Source organism: Morone saxatilis, unplaced genomic scaffold (assembly GCF_004916995.1).
Source record: "Morone saxatilis isolate NCDOM2014 unplaced genomic scaffold, NCSU_SB_2.0 Contig7, whole genome shotgun sequence".
Lineage (NCBI taxonomy): Eukaryota > Metazoa > Chordata > Actinopteri > Moronidae > Morone > Morone saxatilis.
In genome coordinates this window covers 5,824,380-5,842,054 of record NW_023340246.1, presented here as the reverse complement: position 1 = coordinate 5,842,054, position 17,675 = coordinate 5,824,380, and the positions used below count along the sequence as shown (strand labels likewise).

Below are 17,675 nucleotides of genomic sequence, written 5' to 3'. Positions count from 1 at the left end.
TGTGGCGTTACACATTTAGAAACTGTGTCAACATAAGCAATAAACATACCAGGAAATAAACAAAGCAAAACAAAAAGAGAATGGTATTTAAATGAATAACTAAACTCTACACAGTCAGTCCTACTTAAGAAATCAGAGCAACCGTGAAGGAAGAATCATCAAATTGAATATGCTATGTGCAACTGCCAAAAATCTATGCTTCAAGTATATAATGGAAAAAGTGCCAATTATTCAGTTACAGCCATTTAAAGATTCTGTATGTGCTAATGCAGTGTTATTTTACTGTGTTAAAAGGATGTGTTAATTGCTTTTTTGCAGTTGCTGCTCCTACGTGTGGGTGCAGAGCAGTTAGAGATTACTGAAGCTACGTTAAGCCCAATAGTTGATAAAGTATTAGACACATCAGTTCTAGAAAACCAGCTAGAGTTTGAAAAAAACATGAAATACCATTTAACGTAAGTAGCCCTCTCAGTAAACAAATTAGACTGAGTTTTTTTATTTTACAAGTCCCAGAATAAGAGGTGACATTTGTTGATGGAGTCTTGGGCTGAAACAGCATATGTCACTAAAAGTAATGATAACAGTAGCATGCAGCTTCATGCTTCATGGCTCTATCCACAGGCAGCATGTGAACTGACAGAGACTGATGGGGTGAGGTGGAGGCTCGGCCGGGCTTCTGACAGGAGAGATAATAGCCAATAAGGCAACGCCACTCTGGATGATTGACAGGCTCCAGGGAAGGCCCCGCCTGCTTGCAACCCTATTCCATAGAGCAAGCTTCTGCTCAAATACAAACACTGTAGCATAACATGCACACAATTGCACAAAGACGCACATTTATACACGCATACTTGCACACACATGCAAACATTCACATTATTGACAGGTTGTTTACTATTCAGTGAATGCTCACAGCAAATTACGTAGGTAGTCTAATACAAAATACAAATAAATCCATTCTCTGTAGCTTAAAGTAATTAAGTGATTTTAAACACAAACAGAATAGCACATTTTATGGTAAAACATATCGTGTGTCAGGCAGACAGATGAAAACAAATAGCTCACAAACCCACACAGATGCAGAGTGATGCAAGTCTATCAAGGAGCTTTTCTGCAGAATGGTGGAGAATGTGAAACCGATACAATGCTCACCGCCGTCACTTCCCATTTTGGCTCAGGATGGCAGCTGTCAGGCTGATGCAATAGTCGGCATTCAGGAGACACGCTGTCAAAGATCGTTTGATTGTTGACGGAAATAATACAGACCACGGATGACTCCATAATGTTGTAATCCACAGTTACGGCCATTTAAAAAAGGAAACCACTCAAGGATTCATGAATGCTGTGCCTGTAGTGTACAGTAATTTAGTCAATATGTGACAGCATAAACGCACGCTGAGAGTTAAAAACCAGACAATGAAAGAATCAATGATGTCATCAAAACGTTAAAAAGCTGGAGCTGTCAGGATGTTTCCTCAAGCTGATTATAGGCCTAATGCACATTTGCCGTGGACATGCCTCAGATCTTTCTTTTTCCTGAAGTACTGATGGAGCCTGACTTTTGTCTTTCCATAGGCAGCTATGAAACAAGTTTTTCAGTGTTTCAATCATGATGCTTGACCATCTAGTCCCTGTTGCTAAGCAATCTAAATTACTTGAATAAATAATATGAACTTGATCATTTCTTAAGTGACCCTTAAATCTCAGATAAGGCAGAGGGAAGCAGACACTAAGCCAGACAAATAATGAGAGCAGATATGATAAATGGGGTTGAATGCGTGTTCTGCTTGTTTTATCCAGGTTTCCCGCAATTTCCAAGGGCGACTGTGGCTCAGGAGGCTCAGTAGGTAGGGCGGGTTGTCCACTGATCCCTCAGCTCCTCCTTCCACATGTTGAAATGTCCTTGGGTAAGACACTGAACCCCAAATTGCTCCAGACGGTCAGGCACCGTTGCTCGCTTCCATAGGTGTGTGAGTGCGAATTGGTGAATAGGAGACAACTTGTAAAGAGCTTTATAAATTCCTATTTCAAGGCAAGTTCTCTACCTCACCTTACATCACATTTTGAGTTCCTTTCTTTTCTTTGACAAATCCCATCACTAAACTGCATCTTTTGAGCTCTGCTTCACTCAAAGAATACATGTAGACGGCAGCCCCAGTCACTGATTGCATAATTAGCGCCTGCCTTTGTAAATCAGATGCTAATTACATGCAGATTGCAATAGCAAATGGAACGGTTGGCGTTTTCATGGACATAAGTCTGGCCTCAGATGCACACAGTGATGGATTACATCACATCTCAAGCAGTGTTCATTTTGGCACTAGGGTTTTGATTAAAATGTAGTTTTAGCCAAATTTTTGTCATTTTGAGTTTTGTTTCAAAAAAACAACTTTGGGCTGCAGAGGTACCCAGTTCGTGCAGGTTATTGAATAAGCATTAAAAGAATTTGATCTGTCCTTCATTCTTCGTTTACATTATCATTCAGTTTTTATCAATTGATTAAAAACTGCAATACGTTTCATCGCAGCTCACATTTTTAAAGGTTACTTTTTATGTAGTTGTAGTCCTATTATTGTTGCAAAAAAAGGATAATATTTCCTGCTGTACCGAAATAAATTAAAACCACTGGATGCCTGGGCAGGTGGGAAATGATTCAAAAGTGTATGGTATGCTTGTGGTAGTGATATTAAAGGAAAGCATCTTCATATGCTGTCTAACTTGCATTGAGAATATTGGTCTGAGAGCTCCTTCAGCCCCTCCCTCTCCTCTGTGTTTCCAAACATCTCTTCTACTCTTAATTGTCAGGTATTAGTAATAGGAGTCCAGTCACTGCATCTCTGTCTTACTTTCTCTCTCTCTCCTCTGCAAACTCATCCTCAACCCCCACCTCCCCGCTCCAGTATTCGCTTCGCACAATTGCCTCAGTTGATGGGATTGGACCTCAGGCGCCTGCCCCCATTCTTCAGACACCCTCCATCCCTCCATCGTTCACTCCCGCCATTCACACCATCCCCCCCTGTTGTCACTCCAAACCTCATCACTCACTCCATGGAGACACGACCATCAGCAGCCAATAAGGAGCTTCAGTGACACACATACATACACACATACACAAACTGAATGCTAAAACACACACAGAAGGTGACTATCTTGTTGTAGCCAGCAGGGAGCCGTGGGCCATGTCCACACTAATGCAGATACATTTGAAAATGACATTTACCTGTCCAAAGTTTTCCAACCATTTTCAGATTAACTTCGGAAAAATTATTTCTTACTCAAGGTGTAGTGTTTACGTTAAAATGCAGGCTGCTTTCTGCTGTTTTGTTAAGAGCTGTATGTTGTTCGCAGAGCAAAGAAATCTAGCAAAAGTCAATTGAGAGTCCTGCCTGAGTTGTGGCCGATAAATTGTCTGTATTTCCAGCTCTTAGAGCAAATAATCTGTCATTAATATATATGTCTGCATTTACAGATTTGTCCGCACATTTACAGATCTAAATACGCATTTACAGATTTGTCTGCATATTTGCAAATCTGAACACAGATTTGTAGATTTTCTTTTAATAAACACTGTTTATTAGTTTTCTTTTATCAGTACAAATGACAAGGACGAACAATGTCTCTAACCCCACTTCCCCAAACCCTTCCCAACAGCACAAAAACAGGATATTACACTGAAAATAATGTATAACAAACTAAACCAAGCAGCAACACAGCAGTACCAAAATAAATATCCGAACAATCATTTTAGTGTTTGCCTTTGGTTTCTCCTTAATACGTTTGGCTAACCTTGAGGTTTAGCTAAAATAATGAATAACAATAAGCTAAAAACACATTACATCCAGCAGACATAGAGGAAGAACATTAGCATTAATTCCGAGTCGGCACCCAATGAATGCAAGTCCAATATTCGCCCTCTGTTTTGGATGTTGGTGAAGACAAAAAACAGAGACAATATTTGCTATCTCTTTAGCTGCTAAATGTTCCAGTATGTTCATCAACTAGTTGTATTCTGCTTGGTGCTGGTCTGGTAGTATCCATCTGATTCTTGAAAGTCCATTGTTTGGGCTCAAAGCTCAAGGAAAGGTGATCAAAAGACAAAGTGGTGGTGAGTGGTTGAAATATTTCACTTAGTACTGACTGTTGGACTGATGGACAACTTCGCAGTCCCCAGAGCCGCACAAATTCAGCGGATAAAAACATAGACATGACCCCGATCCGCCCTGTGTTTTTTCAACAAGTTCACTGGGAGTTGGCCTAAGCACAGTAAGCCAGTAAGAGGACTGGAACACAAAGTCAACCACTTGACCTGCTCTGTGCTAGACTATTAATAAAATTACCAGTCCACTGAGGATAATCACAGTTTTGTAGTCTAAGTGTGTCTCATTAGTGTTGAAGCTGACCACCCTGCTTCCCCTCCATGGACATTCCTAGCCTGTCTACCATAATGAGTCATACTCTGTCGCAGTCAAGATGCTGCATTCTTCTACGTTTGCCTCCTTTCTCCCTGCAGTAGTTTCTATTGCTTGAACATTTTGAAGTTGAGAAGAATTTATTTTATTTAAACACTTTGTAAATATTGCAGTAAAATGAGAATGTACTGAAATGTTTTTTTCAGCAGGAGGTCGTTCAAGAATCTTTAAGAATCACAATTCTTAGATACTAATTTAAAAACCTTTTCATTGGGGAATTTGCAGAAATCCTTTGAGTGTAAAGTATAAAGTGTTGGATTTGTGGTGGTATTTGTGAGCTTTGAGGGGAGGAAAGAGAGAGTGGGATTAGGTTGGTGTGCTGTGTTATCAGGTGCAGTAATAAGGTTTATCAATGCTGGAATCACAGGGGACAGGTCTTCGCTGCTGGTCTTAACACACAGTGTCACCTCACTTCTCTAGAGAGCCATTGGAAGTGCCTCTGTCTCTCTTCCTTCCATCTGCCGCTCTCATTCTCCTGTCCTGGCTCTAGCCGCCACGTCGTCTCCCAAACTCTTTCTGTTTTTTTCTTTCCTTTTTCCCTCGCTGTCACTGCTTCCATCTCTTGCTTCCTTTTGTTCTAGACTCTTTTGCTTCCTCCCTGTCACTTCTGTTTATGCTTATCTCTCTCTTTGTCTCTCTCTTTGTCACTCTTCCCTCAGTCTGTGCGTGCCAATGGCAGTCTCAGACAGGTCGTCCACCGTGGCTTCACAAGGTTACGTGTCAGGGTGACAATTCACTTCAACCTCTTAGATATGTCATGTGACATCTTGAAATTTGTCATGAAGTGAACACATTCAGCACAGTTATTTGTTTTTGACTGGAAAGTAAATCCCTGGGAAACCTTACATAGACTTTCTGGCTGCTAACGTCAGTACTTTTGTACCCTGGGTTGAAGTTAATTGTTTCTGCAGTACATTGGTATTAATTGGGCAGTTAGATATTACCATGCAATTTATTCTACCAAATTTCCTTCCAACATAAGCCTCTCTGACAGTGCCGCCTGCCTTTGAAGAGAGACATCACCCATGATGCTCCAAATTTATCTGACACGTGGTGGCTCACCATTGAGCTTTAAGCTGCACAGTTGCATGGCTAGTGTTAGCCTCATGTTTTTGCTTTATTATTATAAATGTATTATTATTATTATTATTATTATTATTATTATTATTATTATCAAATCATTTTAATTTCTCACATTTTGAGGATGAAATGACAGACAAAGGGTGTGAAGTGTTTCAGAGTTTTGTTAAATGCATTGTGTGGAATCACACAACACAACCTTGAATGACTTCGGTTCCCCGGGGTGTCACAAAACATCTATAGCCAAAGGCAGAACTTGGCTTTCTATGTTTAGGTCTGGAACTTCAGGCTTGTTTATCTGCAAATGTAGCGCAAACATGCATTTGATGTGTTTGGTGTCAACACAGATTGAGTTCACTTCAACAGAGAAAAGTCTCCTTGGGACTAGCACTAGTATTAGTTGCCCGGCTAGCTTCGGTGTGCAGTGAAGCTTATGGGCTTGGCAGCCTCACAGCTGTAGCATCTCCAGCTAAAGTCAGTATTTTGCCACAATAATCACAGTGTCTCCTGTCCCTAATCCTATGATTAAACGCATCTGATTTCCCTTTACCTATGTTAAGTCTTCTGCCTCCCACAGTGAATAGAAACAGTTTGATCTTAAGAAGGTTGAAGGTTGTGAGCCGGAGCTCTGTAAGGCGACAGCGGTCTCTGCTCCAAGGCCCTTGGGGTCAGACTAGAGAGTGAGCTCAGGCAGCATGGGTGTGTATGGCGAGGGGGGAGCGGAAGAGAATGGGAGATGGTAATGAAGGAGCTAATTGCTTCCAGTGGATTTTGAAATCGAACCCCAGCCCCCAGTGCAAAGGCCTGGCAGCACGCAAATGGAATATTGATGACCATGGCGAAAATAAGGGAAAATGACCCTGCTATATGATCGATTTGAAAGCCACAGATCTGTGCAGAACATGTCTCAACAGGCAATACATTTCCCCTGTTTTTTATGGATCCGTATACACTTACCATGGGTTTAATATTGCTGAGGTGCACAAATATTACATTATATCAATTTGCTCTCTCTATTATTCATTGCAACAATGTTATATTGATAGTCTTTACAACTCCACAGCAACTTTGTAATTACATCATTATAATTATTCAACATATGGGGTCAACGTATGTAGACTCGCAAACTTTTACCTAAGTATTAGTATTTTGTGGTAAAATATGATATATAATAAATAATAGGGCTGTACCCGACTTGGAATTTTGTCAGTCGACTTGGAGTTTGTTCAATACAAAGATTTGAGTATTCGTTCCTTTTTTTGCAATTCAGCACAACTCCTATATCTAACTCTAAACTTTTAAATCAGCAGTTCATGCAGTGAAAACGTGGCTACGAGTCTTCCTAGCCTTAGCTTACCTCATGTTTTAATGCCTTTCTTCGTCATCTGTGTTGTTAAAACATCAGATTTTCACACAGTCAGAGAAAGTAAAAGTGAGTCCTGCTTGCAGTTCAGTTATACCGTCCCAGCGTACCATGGGGCGTCTCTCTTGCCGGGCTGCTGATCGTGCTGTCAGACGAAAAAATCAATCACAGTAGACAGCCGTAAAATAAGTTGTACCACAGTCTGGTTCAGAGTGGTTTGAATTTACTTACAGTGCCCAGCTGTCGAGTGTCATGCAGCCCTCCGTTAACTATTGTTCTTCGTCTTCACCACTTCCATCACAGTCAGGTTTGTGGTTTGTGGTGTTTTTGAGACTGAGTTTGTAAAGCTTACCGCCTGCATTGCTCTGTGCCAGTTGACTCAGGGTCATGGACTTTTTGGGTGCAGCCCTAATAAATAATTAGACATACTTTTCAAAGTTTAAGGCCTTTCAGTCGAAAAGAACCAAGTGTGACATTTCTTCTTATACTCAGAGTTTGCAGTTTAATACAGATGTGCAAAGACAGAGTCATATCAGAACATGACCAAGCTAGTGCTTTAGCACTTTGAGCTTACATGTTCAGGATGACAATGCTGACAGATGATGTTTGGCATATCATCATATTATCATCATGGTATAATTTTTGTGTTTGCATTTTAGGATTAGAATTTGCTAGTTAGCACTCAAAACAAAGTACAGCTGAGGGTGATGGGAATATCATTAGTTTTGTATTCAATTGTATGGTATTTGGGGATAAACGAAAATATTTGGCAAATTAAAATGTTGACGTGATGATGGCGCTAATGGCGCCAAACAACCACTAGTGGCTGTATTTGGTCTGTTAGCATCTGTAATAATAATGTGACCAGGAATCTCTTTAAATAGTGTAAGCCTGTCTTAACCTTATCTTGACAACCTAATTAGAGTATGCTGGATAGATGAGGGGAGTTGCCATGACAATAACCTTTCCACCTTGGGTCAGGTGAGAGCGCAGAAGATTAGGTGTCTTGAGTGGATCTGATGGATTACCATGCTGTATGTCTACATAGAAAGCTAAGATGTAGAAAACAGAGGGTACTTCCTTCTTGGCTTTTTAGAGTTTTAAATCATAAGCCTGACTCACCTTTATCTAAGTTGCTCACCATATATGCAGTGTTGAATTAGAGAGTGTTTGTGTTTCACTAAGCCTTTTTAAATGTCTTCAAAGAAGTCATTTGTATAATTGCTTGAGAAAAGTAAAAGAATATGAAAATTATAAAGCAGAACCAGTCTTGCAAAGTCAGCCATCTAACCATAGTTGCGTGTCATTTGCCCCCAGGCATATGCAAGGGCCCTCCAGGCAAGATGTGACAGAGGGCCCACCAGTGTCAGTGTAGAGTCTAAAATTTCCACAGGGTTATAGTGCCAACTGTTTCAAGGACTTTCTGGTTTGGGGACCCCAGAGAGTTTCGGCCCATACTTGTCCAGATGTACAATAAAGCCAATTGGAGCAAGGAGCTAGAGACCCCTTTTATAGTGATGACAATGTAACCACTGAGTAGATATATAAATCAATATATTATTAATAATCTGAAAGTGTTTGTCATTGGGTGATTTAAAAAAAAGCTACGATGAAAGTCACATTGGCAGCATTAATTGGATGGACATGCCATTAACTGTTTTTGCATTTGATGTCCTAGACAGTTGCACAGGCACAGTATTATATGGATATAAAATCTAGTGCAGTGCAGAGAATTCCCATGCAATTTCTTAGATTAGATGCATGAAATCACTTGAGATGTAGGGTTGTTTTGATTCTCCAATGTATATTCTGCTGCCTTTCAGTGTTGCGCTGTCTCAGTGGTAATAATGGGTTTCTATTTATTCCCCTGGCACATGGATGAGGGCTTTTACAGGGCCTTTGTTGCCTCCCATACTATTTCCTCTGTTTCTGTTTTGCGCAGAGACACGAGTTTGGCGCCGAGGGGAGAATTTCTCCATGACCGGAATCAGCGCCATCATCCCTCAGCCCCACTCCACTTTCCTTTTGTTTCCCTCTCAATATTCTTATTTTTTCCCCTCTTTCTGTATCTTTCTGCCAGCTCCACAACATTGCTCCCTCATGTTTACATATAGCCTGATCCAAAACAACAAACTGCAGCTTCACAGCCTGCAGCCCGTGTGCTTTTCTTTCTCATTGCTCTTTCGTTGTCTTTTATGGAGGCTTTTTCTCCTTTCACTCGTGGCCCTCGTGACTTTTCTGTGAGTTCAAAAAAAGAAAAAGGCAGGACGCAGAGGAAATGAAATGACACATTGAAAATGGTATTGTTGGCAGGTAATGACATAGTTACTGTTACCAAGTGCCACAGCAGTTAGATGGCTTGGTATGTAAGCGGGGCTTTTTGCAATTTCTAAAAGGTGCTGCCTTAAAAGGTGTTCTTGGAGGAGGAATCTTTTAGTCGGTACCATGTCCAACTTAACACACTGTGTAAATAATTGACGGTGAGTCTGACCTTGTCTCTAATAGATTCACCCAGACCCCAAGCTGACCAGAGTGTGTCAAACTACTTTTTAAGAAGCAGCAGAAGTCTCGATTATTTCATCACAGATCATAAGGATACACTACTCCTCCGGTCTTTCTTTCTTGTAGTCTTCTCTTTCTCTCAGCCCAGCAATTTTATTTTTGCTCGCTCACTCTTTTCATCTATCCTTGAGCTCCCCTCACTTTCTGTCTGGAGCTGTCTCACCTTACTCTCAGTGTCGATCTAAAAAATGGGCTCAGGAAGTCACTTTGCAACAGGGGAGTGATATAAAACTGTAAAATCAGGCTAAGTTTGATTTATGCGCACCATTAGTGGGGAATAGTGTTCCATCATAAGTAGTCTGTCTGTCTAGAGGCTGTATGTGAAACCTAAACCCACGGCCGTACAGATAGGATTTTATGATCTGGACTGAATGATGGGATTATCATAGCTGTAATTATGGTGAGCGGTGCATTGTGTGTGTGTGTGTGTGTTTGCTTGATATAACCTTCTCTGCAGCATACAGTAGTTCTCATATTTACTGAGGCTGCTTCATGATTGATGCAAGCACCAACACGGATGCTAGGCTTGTTTCATGTATTAAACATTTCGCAATAAATGCAAGGATGAATGTGATAATGACTGTTTGGCTGTAGTCGTCATGGCTCATAAAAACCCATGAGGACAAACACATGGTGAATCATAGCAAGCAACGACCAGCACTGAAAATGTATCCCTGGCTGTCGTGAAAGGTATATCAATTCAAAAGTAACATTTTTTGCTTCCCTCTTGTCCTTTCAGCGAGGGAGGAGAATGTGGCCACCTTCCGCGGCTCCGAGTACTTCTGCTACGACCTGTCGCAGAACCCCATCCAGAGCAGCAGCGACGAGATCACGCTGTCCTTCAAGACCTGGCAGCGCAACGGTCTACTCCTTCACACTGGGAAGTCCGCAGACTATGTCAACCTGGCGCTAAAAGATGGGGCCGTCTCCCTCGTCATCAATCTGGGTTCCGGGGCCTTTGAGGCCATTGTCGAGCCAGTCAATGGAAAATTCAATGACAACGCCTGGCACGACATCAAAGTGACACGCAACCTGAGACAGGTAATCGGGGGTAGCAGTGATGGACCGAGTTTGGAGACAGGTTGATTTTTTTTTCTCCTTTATTTGGCTTTAGATTAGCTGCTTCCGAGAGCTTTGAGAGAGAGCTGGCGTTAAGAATGTCACCTTGTTCTGATTGGTTGTCATTCCATTGCCACAGTTCAGACTCATTATTGAGATAAATGTCATTATACTTTTGGTGGTCTTTACAGTAACATGAATTATTTTACTTTAATGTCATTGTTGAATTTCACTTCTACAAAATTAAGTTAGGGATAAGCAGTTCTTTTGCATGTGATTGACAGCTTAGTCGAGGTAAAATTTGCACTAGGTATTTTCTTCTCTCCTGTTTATCGGTTTATTGAACTTGAGTTCCCTCTGTCCTCAAATTAAAGTTATCTGATAATTCTATTTTCCTTCACACTCCCCTAAGCTGACACTTCCGTCAGGCGCTGTCGCTATCTCCTTGCTTTCAGAAACTGTTTTTATGCTTGTGTAGAATATAGACTTTCACTTTAGAGCCAAGCAGAGAGTGTTTGCCTTTGAGCCATCCATTAATGCAGTATTTATAGCTCAGATGATCATGATGCTTTTTAAAGATAGAAATACATTTCCATCAAAGATGTGCATCTGTTGTGCATCAGCAGAATTTACTTGACAGATATTGTTTACCGTTTTCTTAATGTGATTTTAAAATGAGCTTGTGTTGCTGTTGGGGGGAGCTAGTATGAATCTACAGGAGCCTGTAGAAAGGGAGTACCAAAATAATGAGTTCCACGACTGTTGGAGGTAGAGCTAGCTGCAAAGTGTGGAGTTGTTCATTGTCTTGGTCGACCTTTAGTGTGTCTGCAAGGTGAGGCAGCATTTAGTGTTGCTCTCTGAGCAGCACAACAAGTAAGTGCCGATTTCCTGACCCTCCCTGACAGTAAGCTTTTGGCCCACAGGTTAGTATATAGTTATAGCTGAAAATCCCAACAGGATAACACACAGTTTTGGAGGTTAGAAGCTAAGAGCTAAGGGCTGCTTGCCTTCTTTCTTCTGTCTTTCTTTTTACAGATCTGTCTTTCTTTCACAATCATTTACTTTCCTCTTTGAAAGGCACACTTTGTTAGACTAGGGGTGAAAAAGACACTACAAGTTTTGTTGGGGTTTAAGCCATCCTACACAAATTTTTATCCAAAAGTCTTACAGTACTTCTCTCTGTTTTTTTCTTGCAGGACTTTGATGTAGAAAATTTGGCTAGGATGGCAAGATGGCACTTTATTACTGCAGCAAATCTCTGACAAATCATGTAGTGTTTTTTCACTGCAACACTAACTCATCCATGATTAAAGTCATTTTTACTACTAACCTATATCTAACCAACTAATGTACTAACATCCTAATTCTTCATCGTTGCTTTTGGTTTTTGTTTTCTGTCCATCCTTATTAACAACCTTTTTTGTTCACTATTCTTTTGATTTCCTTTCTTCCCCTTTTTCTGGAAAGCAATCAGGCATTGGACACGCTATGGTAAACAAACTACATTGTCTGGTAGATATCATTCTTATTGTCTTTTTTTTGGGTTTGCCGTGTGTCCCCTCCCCCTCTCTTCTTTTATTCGTTCTCTTTGAGTTCCATCCTAGACACTCTTATCAAAAAATGAGGAGATGGGTTTGTATTACCAGGCAATTCTTTCTTCGCTTCTTCTCAATTTCCTCCCTGACCTGCCAACAACCTCCTTCTTTACCCCACAATCCCCCATCCTGTTTTTTTTTCACTTTGGCTTTTACTTTTTTCTCTTTGTTTCTTCCACATTACTGCAGATTTCCAACAAGTAAAAAGAAAATTTGACTTCTTTGCCCTTGTCAGGGCAACGTACTTTTTTATTTATTTTTTTCACACAAAAAGTCCCCATTTTTTGTGAGGACTGTCGTCCAGAACTGACAGAAGCTTACCACAATCCCAAAGATGGTGACCTCGACACCGAGCCCTAAAAGAGAAACTACCAAATAAGTGGCAACCCTTAACCTTCATTGCGGGAGCTCTGACAGTTGTTTCCAACTCACAATGGCGCATGGCATGCCCACACCTCATTGACCTCACCATCCAAACTCATACAACCTCCACCCTGTCACCCAAAATAACCACTAACACTCTAATTCACTCACTCACCTTCCACCTATCACTCACTCTGCCCTCCCTGTGTGTGTTTTTGTGGCATGCTGGTGAAAGTGGTTTTTGTGTGTTTTGGCTAACCTTGATCACCCTTACCCCTGGGCCCATATGCATAACATTTCTAAGAATAAGCATGCTGATCGAGGATTATCGGTCTGGTCCAGTGACACTGAAAATACAACCATGACACCTGAGCTAAACCTGATCAGAGATCAGCATCAGCTATTCTGAGAATGTGTTTGAATATGGGCTCTGGTCTTGATTGTGCATGAGCCTCTGCACCCCGTGTGGCCTGCTCCAGCTTTGTATGGCGTCATTGATCCACTTACTCCCTTACATGTCCAATTAAGTGTGTTTAATTTGCCTTCTAACAGTGATGACCTTGGTTTGCACATTGATGTGGTGTGGAAAGCCTCCCTTTGTTTTGCATGTGCGTGGATATATAGGTATAGATGTCTGAGAGAGAGAGGAGAATGTGAGACCGATGGTGTGAGAATGAACGTATGTGCGAAAGTAGGCGTGTGTGAGCACGTCTGTGTGGGAGTGTCAGTGCGTGCTCAGATACATGTGTACTGTATATGTGTGTGTCTGCAGTTACCAGATAAATCCCGAAACCTAAGACAAGTGAGATCAATTTGTCCTTGGTTTGAACATTGTACTAACCCTCCCCCAACCTGAAGTTTCAAAACCAAACCTACGATCCATTCTCTTACCCCCATCAAAGATAAAGAAAATATGCCTCTGCCATATTTTCTTTACCTGTCCTGTGAATCCTACGGCAAAAATTCCATTAACAAGATCCAAACGCTGTCTGGTCCAAAACAATCGCTTCAACGATTCTGTAAAAAAGGTTAAATGAGAAAGCAACCTACAGTGTGGAACCTAATGAAAAGGTCAAATAGCTCATTCCGAATGCAGACCAAGGAAGGACGTGTGTTTTATACACAGCACCTGATCAAATTCCAGAGTGTAATGGCTTGGCTTTGGCTATGTGTTACCCCTCAACAGGTGACAATCTCGGTTGATGGGATCCTCACCACTACTGGCTACACCCAGGAAGACTACACCATGCTGGGCTCCGATGATTTTTTCTACGTGGGTGGGAGCCCCAGCACTGCAGACCTGCCTGGATCTCCAGTTAGCAACAATTTCATGGGCTGCCTCAAAGAGGTAGGAGGCACTCAATTGAATAACAGATAGAGAACAGGTGCATGATTTGTATAGAATGTGGGTTTTAAATTCCCGATATTATGTCAGCATTTGCCTTCGTTTTTGTCAGTGTTTCAGGACTGCTGTTGTCACTGCATAAATGTGCAGCCACATACAGATGCTTTGATATTTACTCTACCCATTGCAGCTGTTTTAGTTTACGGAAAAAAATAATAATCAGCATACTTTCCCTTGAAGGAAGAAGAAAATAAAATTGCATTATCAATTAAAGCTGCTGAGTTGGCAGAGAAAGTATCAGACTTTCAATATTCCCTCGCTTAATCTAATTCATAACACTTACTGCCGTTTGTGTGTAAGAAAATTTCCCAAAATTGCTTCTGTCACATGTAATTTGCAGCATCAGCTTGAGTGTGCTGCTAAAACGTCTCCCAACGGGCAGCAATCTGAAAGAAATATTTGCCGATGATGAAATCCGAAAAAGCGTTGTTGTTTCGGGACGTTTATAATGTATTTGCTGGCTCTTTGTGCTTGTGAGCAGAGCCAGAAAATGTATTAAGTACCTTGTTATTTACATTTTGCTCACCATTACTTATTTTGCAGCAAGTAATGATAATAAAGGGAGGACTGCTGGCTCTTCAGAGCTGTAAAAAAAAAAGTCTACATCGATTTTAGCAGTGGTCTCGGAAATGGCATTATGTTTTTATGCGTCTTTTTAAGTGTCTTTGTGTAGGGGCTGCAGTGAGGAACTCTGATAATGAATGATTTTATATTGCAGTTTATAAAGTATTTTGAACAATGGCATTGATATATGGGTTGATCATACATGTGGTGTGGTCTTCTGTACTGTACCTACCTGCACTAAGACTTGGACCACTTAGATTTTGGTCCTTGACAGCTTAGGTCTGCATAAAACGCCATGGCAGTGGCTGTTGGAGTGTCGTAAGCTGAAAACACGAATAGCTGCAGCCATGATAGTGACTGACGACAATAAGGATGAGATCTCGCACTGTGTCTAAATTAAAACACAGGTGAAAACTTATGTTGTGCTACTGCTGCAACCAACAATAGACAGATCATATGAAATGGGGAAATCTAACACTGTGCACATTAATAGATCCTCCATGTTTTTATCCTGTGAAGAAACCGGTGGAAGATTAGAACATGGATCATATGTTGACCAATGATCGGCCTTCTTTTTCATTTATCAATAGCTTGCACCTGACACCTTAAATTAGCGTTAAGAAATTTGACAAACTACATAGCCAGTGACTGTGAATCTTCATACTGAAATGAACTAAAATGCTTGAAATTAGCAATTTCCACCTCTAATACTAAACCTCACCAGCACCGATATACAGTGGGTTTTATTTTATTTCACAATCAAAACAGTAGTGTATACTGTGATCATACTGGCCCAGAGAATCATACTATGAAATGTATTTGCACATGTCTACTCTGTAGTTTAACCATAGTAATACAGATTTATCCCTTGAAGATATTTTTTTACGCATTCAGAAAGTTTACTTTAACCCAGCAGATGCAGATTGATATTTTATTTGTGTGGCTTCTCAACAGCCTTCATAATATTTTAAAGTTTACTATGGGGACATAAATATGCAGCCGTGTCTCAGGCTGGCCCTCGTCCTTGCTGTGTTTCCTTTCCATCACAACCTTCTCAATTTTGACAAGAGCCAGTAACTCTAGTGATGTGCTGCCAAACTCAGTCGAGCACCTTCCAACAAGCCTTTCATTTAGCCAAGTTAGCTTCCATCAGACCACTACACACACACATACACAGGCAGCCACGTTTGGGTGATGGGTGAAGAGAAAGTCACCTTGTCTGCATTGTTTTATGTTTCCAATGAGACGCTCAGGCTGCTGTTTTTCCAGTCATTACCACATTGGCTACTGCATCCCTGGGATATTCAGCTGCTATGACACTTCGTTTTTCTCTCACAGACACTTACACAGTGCATACATTTGCAGCACTGACCCAGCCATGCCTGTGTTGTTGCCTGAAGCTCCATGAATAAATAGTAACATATGCTGAGCTTTATGAGCATTAATGGTCCACCTGGTGTGCTGCAAAAAGGAATGATCAGAAGAACCACAGCATACACTCTGTGATGAAAATTCTCCTCTTTATGGTATTATATTTCAAGCTATTTGTATATTTATGTTTGTGTTTTTGCAACACGGTAGGATCTCTTCTCAACAGCTGTGGAAGTCAGTCCAGTGCAAAGCACAAAACATAAATGAGCACTTCGGTCAGTACTGCAAGCATGGTTTTATAGGTACTGTACGCTAAACACTGCATTCTTACCTGAGGTTCTGTGTCATTGCATTCTGGTTGTTCCTGAGCCCACCATGTTTAAGTGAGTGGGAGACATTTCTATTGTCAAAACTTTTTCACAGTGCTAGTAAGTGCGTCCCTACTAGTGGTTTAGTCCATACCAAGTTGTAGGGTGAAGGAAGTTGTATGTGGCTGCTGCTCTGATTGTTGATGCACACGATGACGCAGTAAATCTCCAACACAAGGTCTGAACTAATCCTCGACTGATCCGCCCTATTCATTATCCAGTGTAGGCAAATATGACACACCCAATGTAATTATAACGGGAGTAAATATAATGTACAGCCTTTGTCCACTCATAATGTTAATGTGTGTGTGAAACACTTTCATTAGATATGTTGCCTGGCCTGTAAAGTTTATGTCGGCCTGTGTTGCTGCACCACCTCCACTTGGATCAAACCAGTGACGCATTAGTGCTCGCTGAAAGCATGCACAGCTATACTAGGATAGTAATTAAGCCTTTTTTGCATGGTTTCACATTAACTAAACATGCATTACTTACTTATGTACCCATACGTACAGTTACTAAGAGGAAAAAACAGAACAAAGAGTTAAACAGTGGAATATATATTCAAATAAATTCTTACCTGTCAACAGGTACTTCCTCGGAGGCATCATTTACATATTCAGACTACATAATCACCACTTTGAAATGGTGCTAAAACATCACTATATGTGTGAGTGAACGTATTTATACGAACCATGATATGATTTTGATACTTACTACTTAAAATGTTTAAAAGCTGGAAATAAGTCACTTTTGGCAAGTTGGAGGCTAAAGTCCATAGCAAGCTGAAAATCACATATGACATATTACAACCTCATAAAGTTAATATGATGATGAACAGTTGCCTATTTACAAATCCAGCACACATGGAGTGACATTAGCATTCATTTTGATTTGTGTTCTTGGCAACTAGACAAATGTCATAATTTTGTTGGCTCTTAAGCTGCTAAATGCTCCATCTGCTAGTTGCTAACTTTGCTAGAAAAGCAGGGGACCCCCATCATGTGAGGCCATGCTACCAGATGAGCTAAACACATTTTATGCTCGCTTTGATCTCCTCAACAAAGAGTCAGTGGTAAAGTCGACTCCGCCTCCGGAGGATCGGCCGCTGACAGTATCCACAGCGGATGTGAGAAAAATCCTGCTGAGAGTAAATATGAATAAAGCTGCTGGGCCTGATAACATCCCTGGCCATGTACTAAAAACATGTGCCAATGAGCAAGTTGATGTCATTGCTGACATTTTTAACATGTCACTGTCACAGGAGAGTCTTCCCACTTGCTTAAAGACAGCCACCATTGTCCCTGTTCCTAAAAATTCTATAGTGTCTAATACCGCCCTGTGGCACTCGCCCCCATTCTGATGAATTGCTTTGAGAAACTGTTTCTCTAGCCCATAAAGAATAACATCCCTGCCGGCCTAGACCATCACCAGTTTGCATTCAAACCAACAGACCCACAGGGGATGTCATCTCCA

The 17,675-nt window shown here is 41.0% G+C and overlaps 1 protein-coding gene across 2 annotated transcripts in view; it reads left to right on the top strand.

Moving 5' to 3' along the window:
* LOC118341124 (neurexin-3b) overlaps positions 1–17,675 on the top strand; it is a 258,555-nt gene that overhangs the window by 41,729 nt on the left and 199,151 nt on the right. The window contains exons 4-6 of one of the 2 annotated variants that reach the window (XM_035679318.1): positions 10,214–10,515; positions 12,001–12,045; positions 13,678–13,839. In XM_035679318.1, coding sequence (XP_035535211.1) covers positions 10,214–10,515; positions 12,001–12,045; positions 13,678–13,839 — 509 coding nt within the window. Of the gene's footprint in view, positions 1–10,213; positions 10,516–12,000; positions 12,046–13,677; positions 13,840–17,675 lie in introns of those variants that run through there. The other variant, XM_035679319.1, reaches the window with a different exon arrangement.